This window comes from Hemibagrus wyckioides, linkage group LG21, assembly GCF_019097595.1.
Source record: "Hemibagrus wyckioides isolate EC202008001 linkage group LG21, SWU_Hwy_1.0, whole genome shotgun sequence".
Classification (NCBI taxonomy): Eukaryota; Metazoa; Chordata; class Actinopteri; order Siluriformes; family Bagridae; genus Hemibagrus; species Hemibagrus wyckioides.
This window is the reverse complement of record NC_080730.1, coordinates 5,546,211-5,558,586: the sequence shown is the minus strand read 5'-3', so window position 1 is coordinate 5,558,586 and position 12,376 is coordinate 5,546,211. Positions and strand designations below refer to the sequence as shown.

At 43.0% G+C, this 12,376-nt stretch overlaps 1 protein-coding gene across 13 annotated transcripts in view; it reads right to left on the bottom strand.

Annotated features, from left to right (window-relative positions):
• Positions 1-12,376, bottom strand: part of slmapa (sarcolemma associated protein a) — a 55,436-nt gene continuing 43,060 nt past the window's right edge. For 7 of the 13 annotated variants that reach the window (XM_058374262.1, XM_058374266.1, XM_058374269.1 and 4 more), the window contains 7 exons: positions 8,807-8,932; positions 8,087-8,161; positions 6,479-6,784; positions 5,335-5,458; positions 4,897-5,068; positions 4,370-4,504; positions 1-1,783 (listed from right to left, as the gene is read on the bottom strand). In XM_058374262.1, coding sequence (XP_058230245.1) covers positions 1,691-1,783; positions 4,370-4,504; positions 4,897-5,068; positions 5,335-5,458; positions 6,479-6,784; positions 8,087-8,161; positions 8,807-8,932 — 1,031 coding nt within the window. In that variant the 3' untranslated portion in view covers positions 1-1,690. Of the gene's footprint in view, positions 1,784-2,481; positions 2,570-4,369; positions 4,505-4,896; positions 5,069-5,334; positions 5,459-6,478; positions 6,785-8,086; positions 8,162-8,806; positions 8,933-12,376 lie in introns of all 13 variants that reach the window. The other 6 variants (XM_058374265.1, XM_058374275.1, XM_058374263.1 and 3 more) reach the window with 4 other exon arrangements.

Genomic DNA, 12,376 nt, shown 5'->3' with positions numbered 1-12,376 from the left:
TTTGACGTGATCAGTGCCACTGATGTTCAACTTTATTTTGTGAATATTATATACATTTACACACATACATTCGTACATACATATTTACAAACAATGCCAAGGTCTTGATGTTCTTATCGTGCCTTAGATGTGTGTGTGTGTGTGTGTGTGTGTGTGTGTGTGAAGGAAGAGCTTTTAATGTCTGATGATAAACTTTAAAAAAACAAAAAAACAAAGCCGTTTCTCGAAGACGACTTTCGAAGCTTTGGGGGGAAAACTTTCAGAGTGAACCTCTCTGTGCTACACCATGCTTTGCATTGTTTTAAATTGTATTCCCATAGATGTTTAGTTTAGTTTTCGACAAATCAAATAAAATGAGAAAAGGACATTTATTGACAAGGTGGAACGTTAGGCCATTTGCTTCATGGCCGAGAATTTTATTTACAGCGCAGCAGACAGAGAAAAAAAAAAAATATATATATAAAAAAATAAGTGAACCAACCACCATAGAAATCATAGGTTATTTCTCTCCGGCGCACACACACACACTGACCGGTCATTCGATCCCATTAACCCGTTAATTACACCATAAAGAAATCCACTCGATTACTGTGCTTCAATTAAGTAGACAACGCAAACCCCCTCGACAATTTAGAGATTTTAATTTAAAACCAAATTCGTTCTAAAAGAGCTCGATCTCCATGATACAGATAAGGCAGCGAGATCCCAGAGCCTTGCTCAGGAGGTACTGTGAATATGTTGATTAAGGAACTGCAGCGTTCAATGACGAGCCTGAATCTTCCAAACAGACAGAGAGAAAGAAGGAGAGAGAGAGGGGGGGGAGATAAAGAGTCCCACCAAATCCCGATGGCAGGACAGTGTGTTCTTAAAAGCTACAATATACCCAAGTCAATGTTCATGATCTCACACACTGACGTTGAGTCTCTACATCTCTAAGGGATTTGAATTAGAAAAAGTCCTGTAGTGTCTCTCACGTGAAGATTTCCTTTTTTTTTTTTTTTTTTTTTAAAGTACACGATACGAAGAAACTATGCTAGAGTACACTGTGCTGCTCGTCGGCGTGACGGCTCGGCTGGAACGCACAATCACGGCACACGGGACTGAGCGGTGTCCAGACGTCTCAACCGAATGAAGCACCACGTTAGTGGAGCGTGAGTGGCACTTCACTGAGGACGAAAAATGTATCCGTGTGTGTGTGTGTGTGTGTGTATATAAGTGTTTACACTTATCTAGTAGTAAGTTAAAATCAGGCACTTCACCTCTTTTGTGCCCAATCTTTTAAGATAGATATAATTTGGCTTTTGCATCTATTCGGAATACCACATTAAACATCTAACATGGCAAACCACACATAAACGTGAACAGAAAACGTTTGGTACCCATGAGGAAGGAAGAGAGAGAGAGGGGAAAAAAAAGAAAAGAAAAAAAAAAGCCTAGTTTAGGCCACTTTAATGATCAAGATTCCCATCTAACTGAAAGCATATATATTTTATTTCATCTATAACAGACCCCCTCTTTTTCTAGAATATGTACATTTGCATTTTATACAGTCACACACCGGACCGGACACCCTGGAGTTGCATTCTCACGTTCGGAGGTAATGAGTCTGGAACAGGCCTGACCTCGGGATTAAAACACGACATTGGGGTGACGGAGTGAGCCATGCTGCGTTTGGGATTGGTTATCTGCCTCAGGAGGAGCTCTTGGACAGGCTGGGATACAGCACTATGGCCGTCACGGCGACCATGACGGCGACCACCGGCATCCAGGGCATCCAACCGCTCTGAAAAGACCAGGACAAACAGCAGCGGCGTTAACAACAACCACCTTTACATGACAATGGCAGAGTGAGCAGCTCTTACAGCACTGGAACTGGCTGAGACAGAGAGAGAGAGACAGAGAGAGAGAGACAGAGAAAGAGAAAAAAAAAAAAGAATGTAGAGACCGTGAGATAGGTAGATAGATAGCGGAGGAGAAAAACACCTTGGAAGAAGAAAGAGTATGAACATATATAAATGAATGAAGGAAGAGTTCAGAGCAAAGCTACCATCAGAGCTTTAATTTGGCCATTAAAATCAAACACAGCTTTCTTTCGTTTCAAAGAAAGAAATGAAATAAAGCAGTGTTTAATTTTTTAAAAAAGAAGCATATGATAAAAAAAAAAAATAAATAAAATAAAATAAAAAAAAGGCCAAAATAATCCAAAATCCCTATTGCAGTAGTGGTCCAAGCAAAGACGGAGGAAAATAATGGAGGAACGATTAGTGGGTGGTAACGTGTGGACGAGGAAGAATGTTAGTTTTCCCCAAGTGTTGCTAAGCACCAAAAAGGGATTTTAGGCAAAGCATGAATGAGGAAGAAATGCTTGTTTCTTTTCTTTTTTTTGGTGGCCATGCACTTTTGATATACAGGATGGTGAACAGCACAGAGGAAAAACAACAGGAGACACACAGACACGGACTCGACAGGAGCGCTGTGTACCTTTCTACCACATTTGGCCGAAGCACCAATACAGCAAAGCCAGGATAAGGCCGATGAAAATGGCTTGGACAGGCTGCAATATGGATGGCTAGAGGAGGGAAGGGATATTACAAGAATCAACCTTTTAAAGTAATCAAACACAAAACAGAAAGGGGCGCACTGTAACAGAACAGAAAGGAAGAACTAAAAATCAACATAAACATTAAACGAACAGAATTATCGAATGTCTGAGAGCAACAGATACATTTCCACATCTAGAAGCAGGACATAAAACAACGAGGACAGTGAGAGGTGTTAATAGACGATCTGCATTCGTTTCTGGAACTGTGTTAAAGGGTTCCTCCACGACTTTATCATCAACACAAGACAGTAGTACTCGTGATCAGATCTCTATACTGCGACATCGTGTGCTAAAGTAGTGGAAGGTCCTTTAAAAGTTCCCGAGTTTAGAGAGCGCTGTGTGACTTTCTCGCTCATTCTAGAGCGGATGTGAGTAGTGAGGTGTCGAGCTAGTGATGTGAATACTGTTTAACGCTGTAAGCAGTGATCACTAGAGCTTTGTAGAGCAAACTGTGAGGCAGTAAGTTGCCTGGATGAGGAGGGGGGAAATAAAATATGGAGGAAAGAAAAGAAGAAAAAACAGGAAGCTCATGTTTCTGGTTGAAATCTATATACGTGCCTCTTATTAGATTTCTCCACATGGCACAAAAGCAGGTTCCCTATATGTGTGATTGACCCGTTTCCTTATGCTATAGCTGCAGGACGTCAACTCGGTGCTGACTTGACGGCGAGGGCTCCTGAGATAATTAGCTGCGGATCAGATACGGAGCCTCGCGTCCTGGGAAATCGGTATGGCGCTGAAATATGCTGAACAGCAGAAAAACGGAGGCGATGCTGCTTGGAAATGACAGCAGGAGGCTTTTATCTTTCTTCTCGACACTGTGTATATGAACACACTTATACAGGAGGAAGATCTATCGGCATTCGTGGTTTCAGGAAGACTTTACTAACACGAATATCTCAAAAAAAAAAAAAAATGTAAATGTATATATATATATATATATATATATATATATATATACACACACAGAAATAAAAGGCTTTTCCACTGACAAGGTAAATGTGCTGGTCTTGGAGACGATGCCAGATCATGAATTATTCTGTTTTGTAAACCACAAACAGTGCTGAGTTAAAGCATCTGGACCGGCATCGACTAGCCGAGACGTCGCAGGCTCCGTCACCATGACAACAGCTCAATCTGTTAATTTAATGATGGTAAAATGGCTCAATTAACACAAATCAGTGGTCCAAGAAGGAAACTACCGTTTAACGAATAATTGCACTGACCTAAATAGGAGCCACGCTACTGAAGGAAAAATCCAGACTCTCATATTAATGTTTATAAATAACACGATTTATTTTGGAACGAAATCGAGTTCCAAAACCTCCTTTAATCCGCATGCTGCAATTTTCACTTTTGGATTGCTACCTTCACTAAAATTCATCTTTAAGTAAATAGCAAGATCCATCACTGCTTTATTCCTTCAGTCTGTCCAGTTCTCTCACCTCCTCACCTCAAACAGATCAAGTGGTTGCTTAACTGGCCGAGTCGAGTCTCTGCACTCAGAGTTTGGGTTCCGATAAAGTTAGCACACAATTTCTACACTGGATTTGAGACAAAAAAAAATTTTGTAGAGAAAACAGTGAGAGCAGAAGCTCCTGCTCCCAGTGAAACCTGAGCACCAGCTTCAGTAACGAGCACAAACATCTCGTCAGTGGAAAAGGTTTGTATCCTCGCTGTGGTGTGATCTACTCTTTTTTATTTTTAAAACCCACACAGATGGCCCTGATCTAGAGAGGAGACACTACAAGAAATGCGTGCGCTCACATTCTTGCCCTGCTCCTGCAGCAGCTTCAGATTGACCTTGCACTGCTCCAGCTCGTCATTAATGGAGCGCTTCTCCTGCTCTGTCTGCTCATACCTCTGCCGCAGGTCTGACAGCTGGGTCTGAGTATCCTCATACTACACAGGGAGGGAGGGAGAGAGAGAGAGAGAGAAACAGACAGAGAGAGAGAGACAGAGATATAGACAGAGAGAGAGAAAGAGAGAGAGAGAGAAAGATAGAGAAAGACACAGAGAGACAGAGATAGACAGAGAGAGAGAGACCGAGAAAGAGAGAGATAGAGAGACAGACAGAGAGAAAGAGAGAGACCAAGAAAGAAAGAGAGAGAGAGACACACACACACAAAGATAGAGAGGAGTGACAAATATAGAGAGACACAGAGAGAGAGAGAGAGAGACCGAGAGAGAAAGATAGAGAGTCACAGAGAGAGAAAGAGAGAATGCGAGTTATAAACCATTTCTCAGTACAGTAGTCTAATTCAGTGCAAATCCATAGTAAATCACTCCCACACCTCTTTCTGCAGGTTCTTGGTGCGGTTCTCGGCCTGGGCGAGCTCCACCTTCAGCCTGCTGGCGTCCTGCTGGTGCTGGCTCTGAATGGAACCCAGTTTGTTCTCCAGGTCACCCTGACTCTTCTCCAGAGCATTCAGGCTGCTGCTCAAAGTGGCGCTCTGCTCTCTGGAGCTGCACAACAAACGGCTTTGTTACTTTCTGCTGAAACGACGGCCGGTCAAACCGAACCGGGGGAAAAAAGCGTTTCTGTGGCAGAGTATGGGCCGAGTCTGTAGTTTTGAATACATGTACATTTCCATCCATCATTTGCTCTTTCATGGCAGGATTTACACGAGCCTGTCATGTGTAAAGGCGTGTGATTTACACGAGCACCATCGTCTGAAATCCTCTCTCTAAACAACGGGGATTTTTTTTAAAGAGATGAGGTGATGACGCACACTGACCTGCTGAGCTCCATCTCCAGCCTGTGCAGTTTCTCCAGTAGAGCCACTTTCTCCGAGCGCAGAGCCTCACACTCTCTGTGCAGGGTCGAGCACTCGGCCTGCAACTTCTCAAGCTCGCCTGTACAAGACACACAGAGAGAGAGAGAGAGAGAGAGAGAGAGAGAGATGTTGAGAACACTACCTGGACAAATTATAATTCCTTTATTAGAATAAATCTGCTTCATGCGCTTTTTAAGAAAATTTTTCTAATTTTAATTTTAAACCAATAGCCTTCAAACCAGCCCTTTTATTTATTTATATTTTATTTTTTATTACTTTGAAGATTGTTAGAAATATCCTGCTTTCTTTCAGCCAATGATCAATTAAAAATAATGATCGATTACTAAAGTTATTCAGAATTTTTGGGTCCATAGCATGATTATTCGGCTTCTTATTTAAAAAACATCACGTAGCACTGCTAAAGCGGACGTTTACTCCACTACACAGAGCGATAAGAGGACAAAAGGCATGCATCGGCAGGGAATGGAAGTTTCCACAACACTGGACAGTATGAAGAAGCCCGATCCCCTCGACGAAGGCAGAATAGATACCAGGTGTGCGCTAACTGTTGGCTAACGTTGTGAAACCAGATGGATGTTTGTGGAAACAAAGCTCAATACTTTGCCTGTGATGCAAATTTATGCTTGTCTGTGCTCCCGTGTTTGACCCGGGCCATTCTCCGGAGATCTGAGATCTGCGTTTTGTTGAGGTTCAGAGTGTAAATAATGGTGGATTTTTTTTATTCGCTATGGCATTACAGTTCATGGAGAAACATCGAGCAGGAGCCTCCGCAAGCCAGACGGCGACTTTTATGCCGTATGATTTGTAAACATGCATGCGTGTCACATTTGGAAACTATTTTGAACAGCGACTATAAATAAGGGCGGGGGGGGGGGATCAATTATGTTGATACACTAGAGATATGTTTACTTTTAAATATTTAGATGGCGCACACTTCCTTTCGGCAGTCGCAGGAAATGGGTGATTATTCAGCAACACAAGCTTACATGAGAACTAAATAAGGATGTAACTTGAGCTGTAGCGCCAAACAAGGATCGTGGTCGAGACCGAAGCAACTGAAATGAGCATGCATGATCACCTTGTAGCTGCAAGGCTCGCTCCTGGTGCTGGCTCTGCAGCTTGAAGTTCTCCTGCAAGGTGCTGATCTCCAGCTCGTACTTGGACGCCGCTTTCCTCCACTTGTCGAGTTCGGCAGTGACGGCGGTCAGGTCCGCCTGCAGAGCGGCGATGTCACGCTCCCTCTCTGCCGTAGCCGCCTCCATGGCGTGGCGGAGCACGAGCACCTCCTCCTGGGCGCTGTAGAGTTCGTCCCGGGTGTTGGAGATGGTGTTCTCTCTCTGCTCGCGCAGGGCCTCCATGTCTGACTGCAGCTTGGCGAGCTGACCTACGGGACGATGCACGGAAAAGGTTAGCAATCGTTTGTGTCTGTTATCGTTAGCAGTGGTCTAGCCATCAAAATTTGGCCCTTTGTCAAACTCACTCAAATCCTTACGCTTGCCCGTTTTTCCTGCTCCTAACAACTTTGAGGACAAAATGTTCAATTGCTGCATAATATATCCCACCCACTAACAGGTGAACTTTGCCTGTCAGTGGTCATAATGTTATGCCTGATCAGTGTATTCACACAACCGAGAGAGAGAGATAGAAAGAGAAATAGAGACACAGAGAGAGAGAGAGAGAGAGAGAGAGAGACAGACAGACAGACAGACACTGTCTGGGGTCATACTGTTATGCCTGATCAGTGTATTTGCACAACTGAGAGAGACAGACTGTCTGTGGTCATAATGTTATGCCTGATCAGTGTATTCACACAACAGAGAGAGAGTGAGAGACACACAGAGAGAGAGGCGCAAAGAGAGAGAGAGAGAGACAGATAGACACTGTCTGGGGTCACTGTCTGTTATGCCTGATCAGTTTATTTGCACAACTGAGAGAGAGAGAGAGACAGAAAGAGAGAGGGACAGAGAGAGAGAGAGAGACAGATACATAATGTTATGCCTGATCAGTGTATTTGCACAACTGAGAGAGAGAGAGAGAGAGAAAGAGAGAGAGAGAGAGACAGAAAGAGAGAGGGTCAGAGAGAGAGAGAGAGAGAGAGACAGATACATAATGTTATGCCTGATCAGTGTATTTGCACAACTGAGAGAGAGAGAGAGAGAGAGAGAGAGAGAGAGAGAAAGAGAGAGAGAGAGAGAGAGAAAGAGAGAGAGAGAGAGAGAGAGAGAGAGAGAGAGAGACAGATACATACATAATGTTATGCCTGATCAGTGTATTTGCACAACTGAGAGAGAGAGAGAGAGAGAGAAAGAGAGAGAGAGAGAGAGAGAGAGAGAGAGAGAGACAGAAAGAGAGAGGGACAGAGAGAGAGAGAGACAGATACATAATGTTATGCCTGATCAGTGTATTTGCACAACCGAGAGAGAGAGAAATATAAATATATAGAGAGAGAGACACACACTGTCTGTAGTCATAATGTTATGCCTGATCAGTGTATTTACACAACCAAACTGGTTATACTGCGTCTACATTTAGCTTGGTCATAAAGGTGTATTGTTTCATAACAGACACGTCTCCATCCACCCTTTTTATATTGTTACACCTTTATAGAGTAAAACATCTATTACTGTATGTCAAATGTCCTGACTAAAAAATCACTATTATTTCTTCTAAAACGCATCACACTTACTCTGAAGGTACTGAATCTGTTTAGACGATTCCTCCGTCTGCTGCCTGTTGGTTCTCCGTTCCTCTTCAAGCAGAGCTGTGGGGGGGGAGGCATATTGATTAAAATAATAGAAGTTTAACAGCCCTGAAAGTCACAAAAAGACACTTACAGATGTTAATCTTACATAACCCAAATCAAATAAAGTCAAGTGAAGTTTAGTCACTTAAATCACTTGGAACAGAATATTAAAGCGTGCATGATGGATCGCTGCTGGAACGAAGCTGAAAGGTTCGGCTTTATGCGCGAAAGTGTTCCTTCCGATGACTTAAAGTACCCCTGGGCAAGTGGGCTTGAGCTATAAAAATAAACGACATGCTTTACATGTTTTAATGCCCTACTAAAAACAGCCAAGAACTATATCTACACCATGACTCTGGTTAATACCAGAACCCATGAAAACATTCGGAGATTTACGCCGTCCAGTCGTCCCTGAAAGCCCGTCTAGCTTGAAATATTTTTGCATAGAAATCACATTCTTCAACAAAAGGTAACACCCACCATCACCAATCACCAGTTCTTATTAACAGAGGATGAACATGAAGCTACGTAACTTGAACAAAAGACAGTTTTAAAGTGAGAATGTGTGCGTCTTAAACACAGTTAACCCTAACAATTCATCTATATAATAAGAAATTAGCCATCCAAGTGGCTGGAAGTCTGTTTCGCCAGAAGGGTCAGTACCTTGTAGCTCGAGACATTTCTGCTTGCCAGTGTTGGCCAGCTCCTGTGCCTCCAGTAGCTCGCTATGCAGCTTGTGGATGACCTGCTCCGTGTCTCCAGGCTCCAGGTTGGCCCTCTGCAGCTCATCTATACACAAAAGAGAGTGAAATGTCAGCAGAGTATAAACATTACACTTATATATGAGAAGGTGGTGACGATATAATAAACAACATCTGACAGTAGGAGCAAGCGAATTTTATTCTCATACTGGGATCTGGATGCATTTTATCTGACCAAACTGACCTGGGGTACAGATGAATCTCATTCGGTCCACGACGTACGACAATACGCGCTAATTTTAAACAAAACACACCGCCTTAAACCGAGGTGGCTTATTTATAGCCGTGAAATAATTACCAATAACAAATTAAACGTTATTGTCATGCACACTATTTATCTTTGGATTTTATTTATTTGAAAGGTAGCGCTGAGGTCTCACCTATCCAAATCCATCTGAGCAGGACATTCCTCTCTACTCTGCGTCGATCTAAAATCTCGAGGTCTAGACGGGATTTTCACGATACCCGATACGCCAAGCGAAATACGAAACTCTTCTTTAAGCAACGCACCCTGATTCTCCATCACGTTATAATGTGGCGTGTCATGTGGAGAGCTGCACCGGTGCCAGGCCAAAGCCACTGAATGACAGTTCCAGGAGCAGGCTTTAAGCTTAAGTGCTTGCGGCCATGCCGACGAGATTTCCTCGCCGCTTCTCTCGCTTTTCCGACTTCTTTCCCCACAGAAAGGCCCTTTCCTTGTGATCCCCACATGTGCTCTAGAAATGACAAGCTTTGGCAAAAAACCTCAGCTGTGCCTATAAACCAGGGAATATCACTTGCCTCGGTACAGATGTGAGCGCTGAAGTCATACTTCAATTTTAGCTCAAAGTGATTGGACTTTACGTCAGATGCCTGTCAAACGAGGTTTCGGGGTTTTTTTTTTTTTTACAGGGCTCGGGCACGTTCTCGAGCTGAGAGATGATGCAAGCAACACTTCCCTGCTCAGATCTTCTGCCATAGACATAATGAGAAGGCAAGATGTGATCCATAGGCTATACTGGTAATCGCCGGCTTCATCTTAATTGCACAGGAGTGCTGCGTAGGTAAGATCGTATAACGCTGAGACTGAACGCCATCATGACATTATAATGACTCAATGTTGCTGGTATGAAGCTTGACTAGATGAATAGATGTTATTGCAAAAACACTAAAGGACATAAACATTATTATGAAACACCATTACATAAGAGAGCAATAAAACCCAACAGAGCATGAGGTCATAGGAAATTAATCGATGATGGGGTGGTGAGAAGCGATGCGGTCACTGTGACTGCAAATATTTATTTATTAAAAAGAAACAAATGTACTTTTATCCACTTAAAGCTACATTTAATCATTGTGGAATGTCAGGGGAACAGCTTCCTGTTTTATTTTTTCGGCTCACAAAGTATTCGTGAGGAATTACGCCTCATCTGGCAACCTAATCAGCACCGCTCCCTGAATATTGAGTGATCGACGTGAAATCGACATAGACGTAAAATCGGAAAAACACAGCCGGCGAGTTGTAATGTGGCTTAAATACGATGGATTGACACGGTCATGTAAATCATTTTGCGTAATTTCTTTTTCAGCTGGTCCTACTGGAAGGATTTCTGAGCGCTTGGCCCAATACTCGGCACCGGACGAAGCCTTAATCTGATCATACGCAGTACTCGGGAAAACAATTAGGAAAAGCCCTGTTTCAAATAAACCAAATCAGTCTGAATGAAGTACAGTTCAATAATTAGAAGAAGAGTGAGGACACTGTGAAAGAGTTTGGCTTGCAAAATAGGCCAGTGTTCCTGTTCGCTCATTCCTATTCACTTGTGCTACAAAAGAGCTTTAACACATGGCAGGCGGAAGAACAACAGAAATGTGGGCTGTGTGTAATCTCTAAGCACTGACGTCCTCAATGCTCTACTCGCATTCATCCATTAACTTCATTAAGCTTTCGATCATATGGCTTCACCATTGGTGACTCCTCGCTTCCTTTGCCCCGTATTTCAATTACCAGTGCTGATGGTGATCTTTCTGCCTTTGTTTGTTCTATTCAAGGGTCATCACCACCCTTGTATAGCAGCTGAGGCTAAAAATAAACATCAAACTTCGCCTGAATACTTGAATACTGAATACTCCACACCCAAGACAGATTCAGGCTTGTTAGTAGGAGAGGCTCATCACAGTTTTCCTCTGTTCTTCTTAAACTGATATACAACAGTGATTATACAGGACTCGTCCCATAGCTAGAACACACTGCAATGTTGTATTCAATACGTATATAAATCACACGCTCTATGCTTGGACTATAATACAAAATCAAACACAATTATGACACATCTGTAGAGTAGCTCAAGTGGTCAAGGCTTTGAGTCGTTGACCAGAAGATCGGGGTTCGAGCCGCAGCCCCGCCAAGCAGCCACCGTTGAACCCACCCTGCTCCAGGGGCGCTGCATCACTGACCCTGTGCTCTGACCCCAACCCTCAATAATGAGATATGTGAAGAAATAAATTACTGCACCGTGAAATTCTGTGACAACTTATTAAACTTTACGTGGTAAAAATCTGACTGATTGATAATTAAGCTCAACGTTTTTCAATAAGTATAGCGTTACATATGAAAGCAATAGACGCTAAATTTCTGTTTAACAACTGAGACAACTTTGTTCCAACTATTGCTTTGCAAAAACAATTCCAAGCTTTTTTTCCTCCTCCAGCGACCATAATGACCCTTTCCCTACAATCAGGGAGCATGAAGCAAGAAGTATCGTGACAAGCCGAACCACTCGCATCACTCTGTGGGCAACAAACGAGAGTTATTGTGAGCCCCAGTATGCCATGTATATGAGGATGAGACATCAGCTTTCACCTAAAACACAAGTGTAAAAACTAAATTTTTTAGAATAATGATTTATGAATAATTTTGGCCCAAACCCAAACTGCACATAAACTTCGAGGCTTTTCATGTGTCCGTGTCTCACACCGCTACTGCTCTGCCTTCCGTTGTTGTCTGTCACCAAGTTCAGGAACACGACGAGGCCACTTCCTGCCCCGAACCTCCCAGTGTGTTAACCAGAGCCTGCGCCTGTTATCGAGCTCCCATTAAAGGACATGAGCTCACTGTGAACAGATGAGCGCCATATTGGAGCGACAGGAAAAAAGTGGTGATCTCAACGCAGGCTTATCATCTGCAAAACATTTCGGATGGCCACAAGCTTTTTTTTTTCCCCCCCCGACTTGCCAAAAATAGTTAGGAGGTTCATGAAACAGACAACTAAAAGATGAAATGACGCCATTTCTGAAATGCGAGTTTGAAGAGACGAACTTTTGGATGACTGGGAAAATGACGCCGGATATTATTTGCTTTTGAGATGACGCATCTTTTGGAAATGACATGAAAGAAGGGAGCATCGTTTGGAGAGAGAAAATTCATTGGTTGATATCGTTAACTATACGATCCCTCTGAACCGTGGTCTTGTTAACTGACAGCATACAC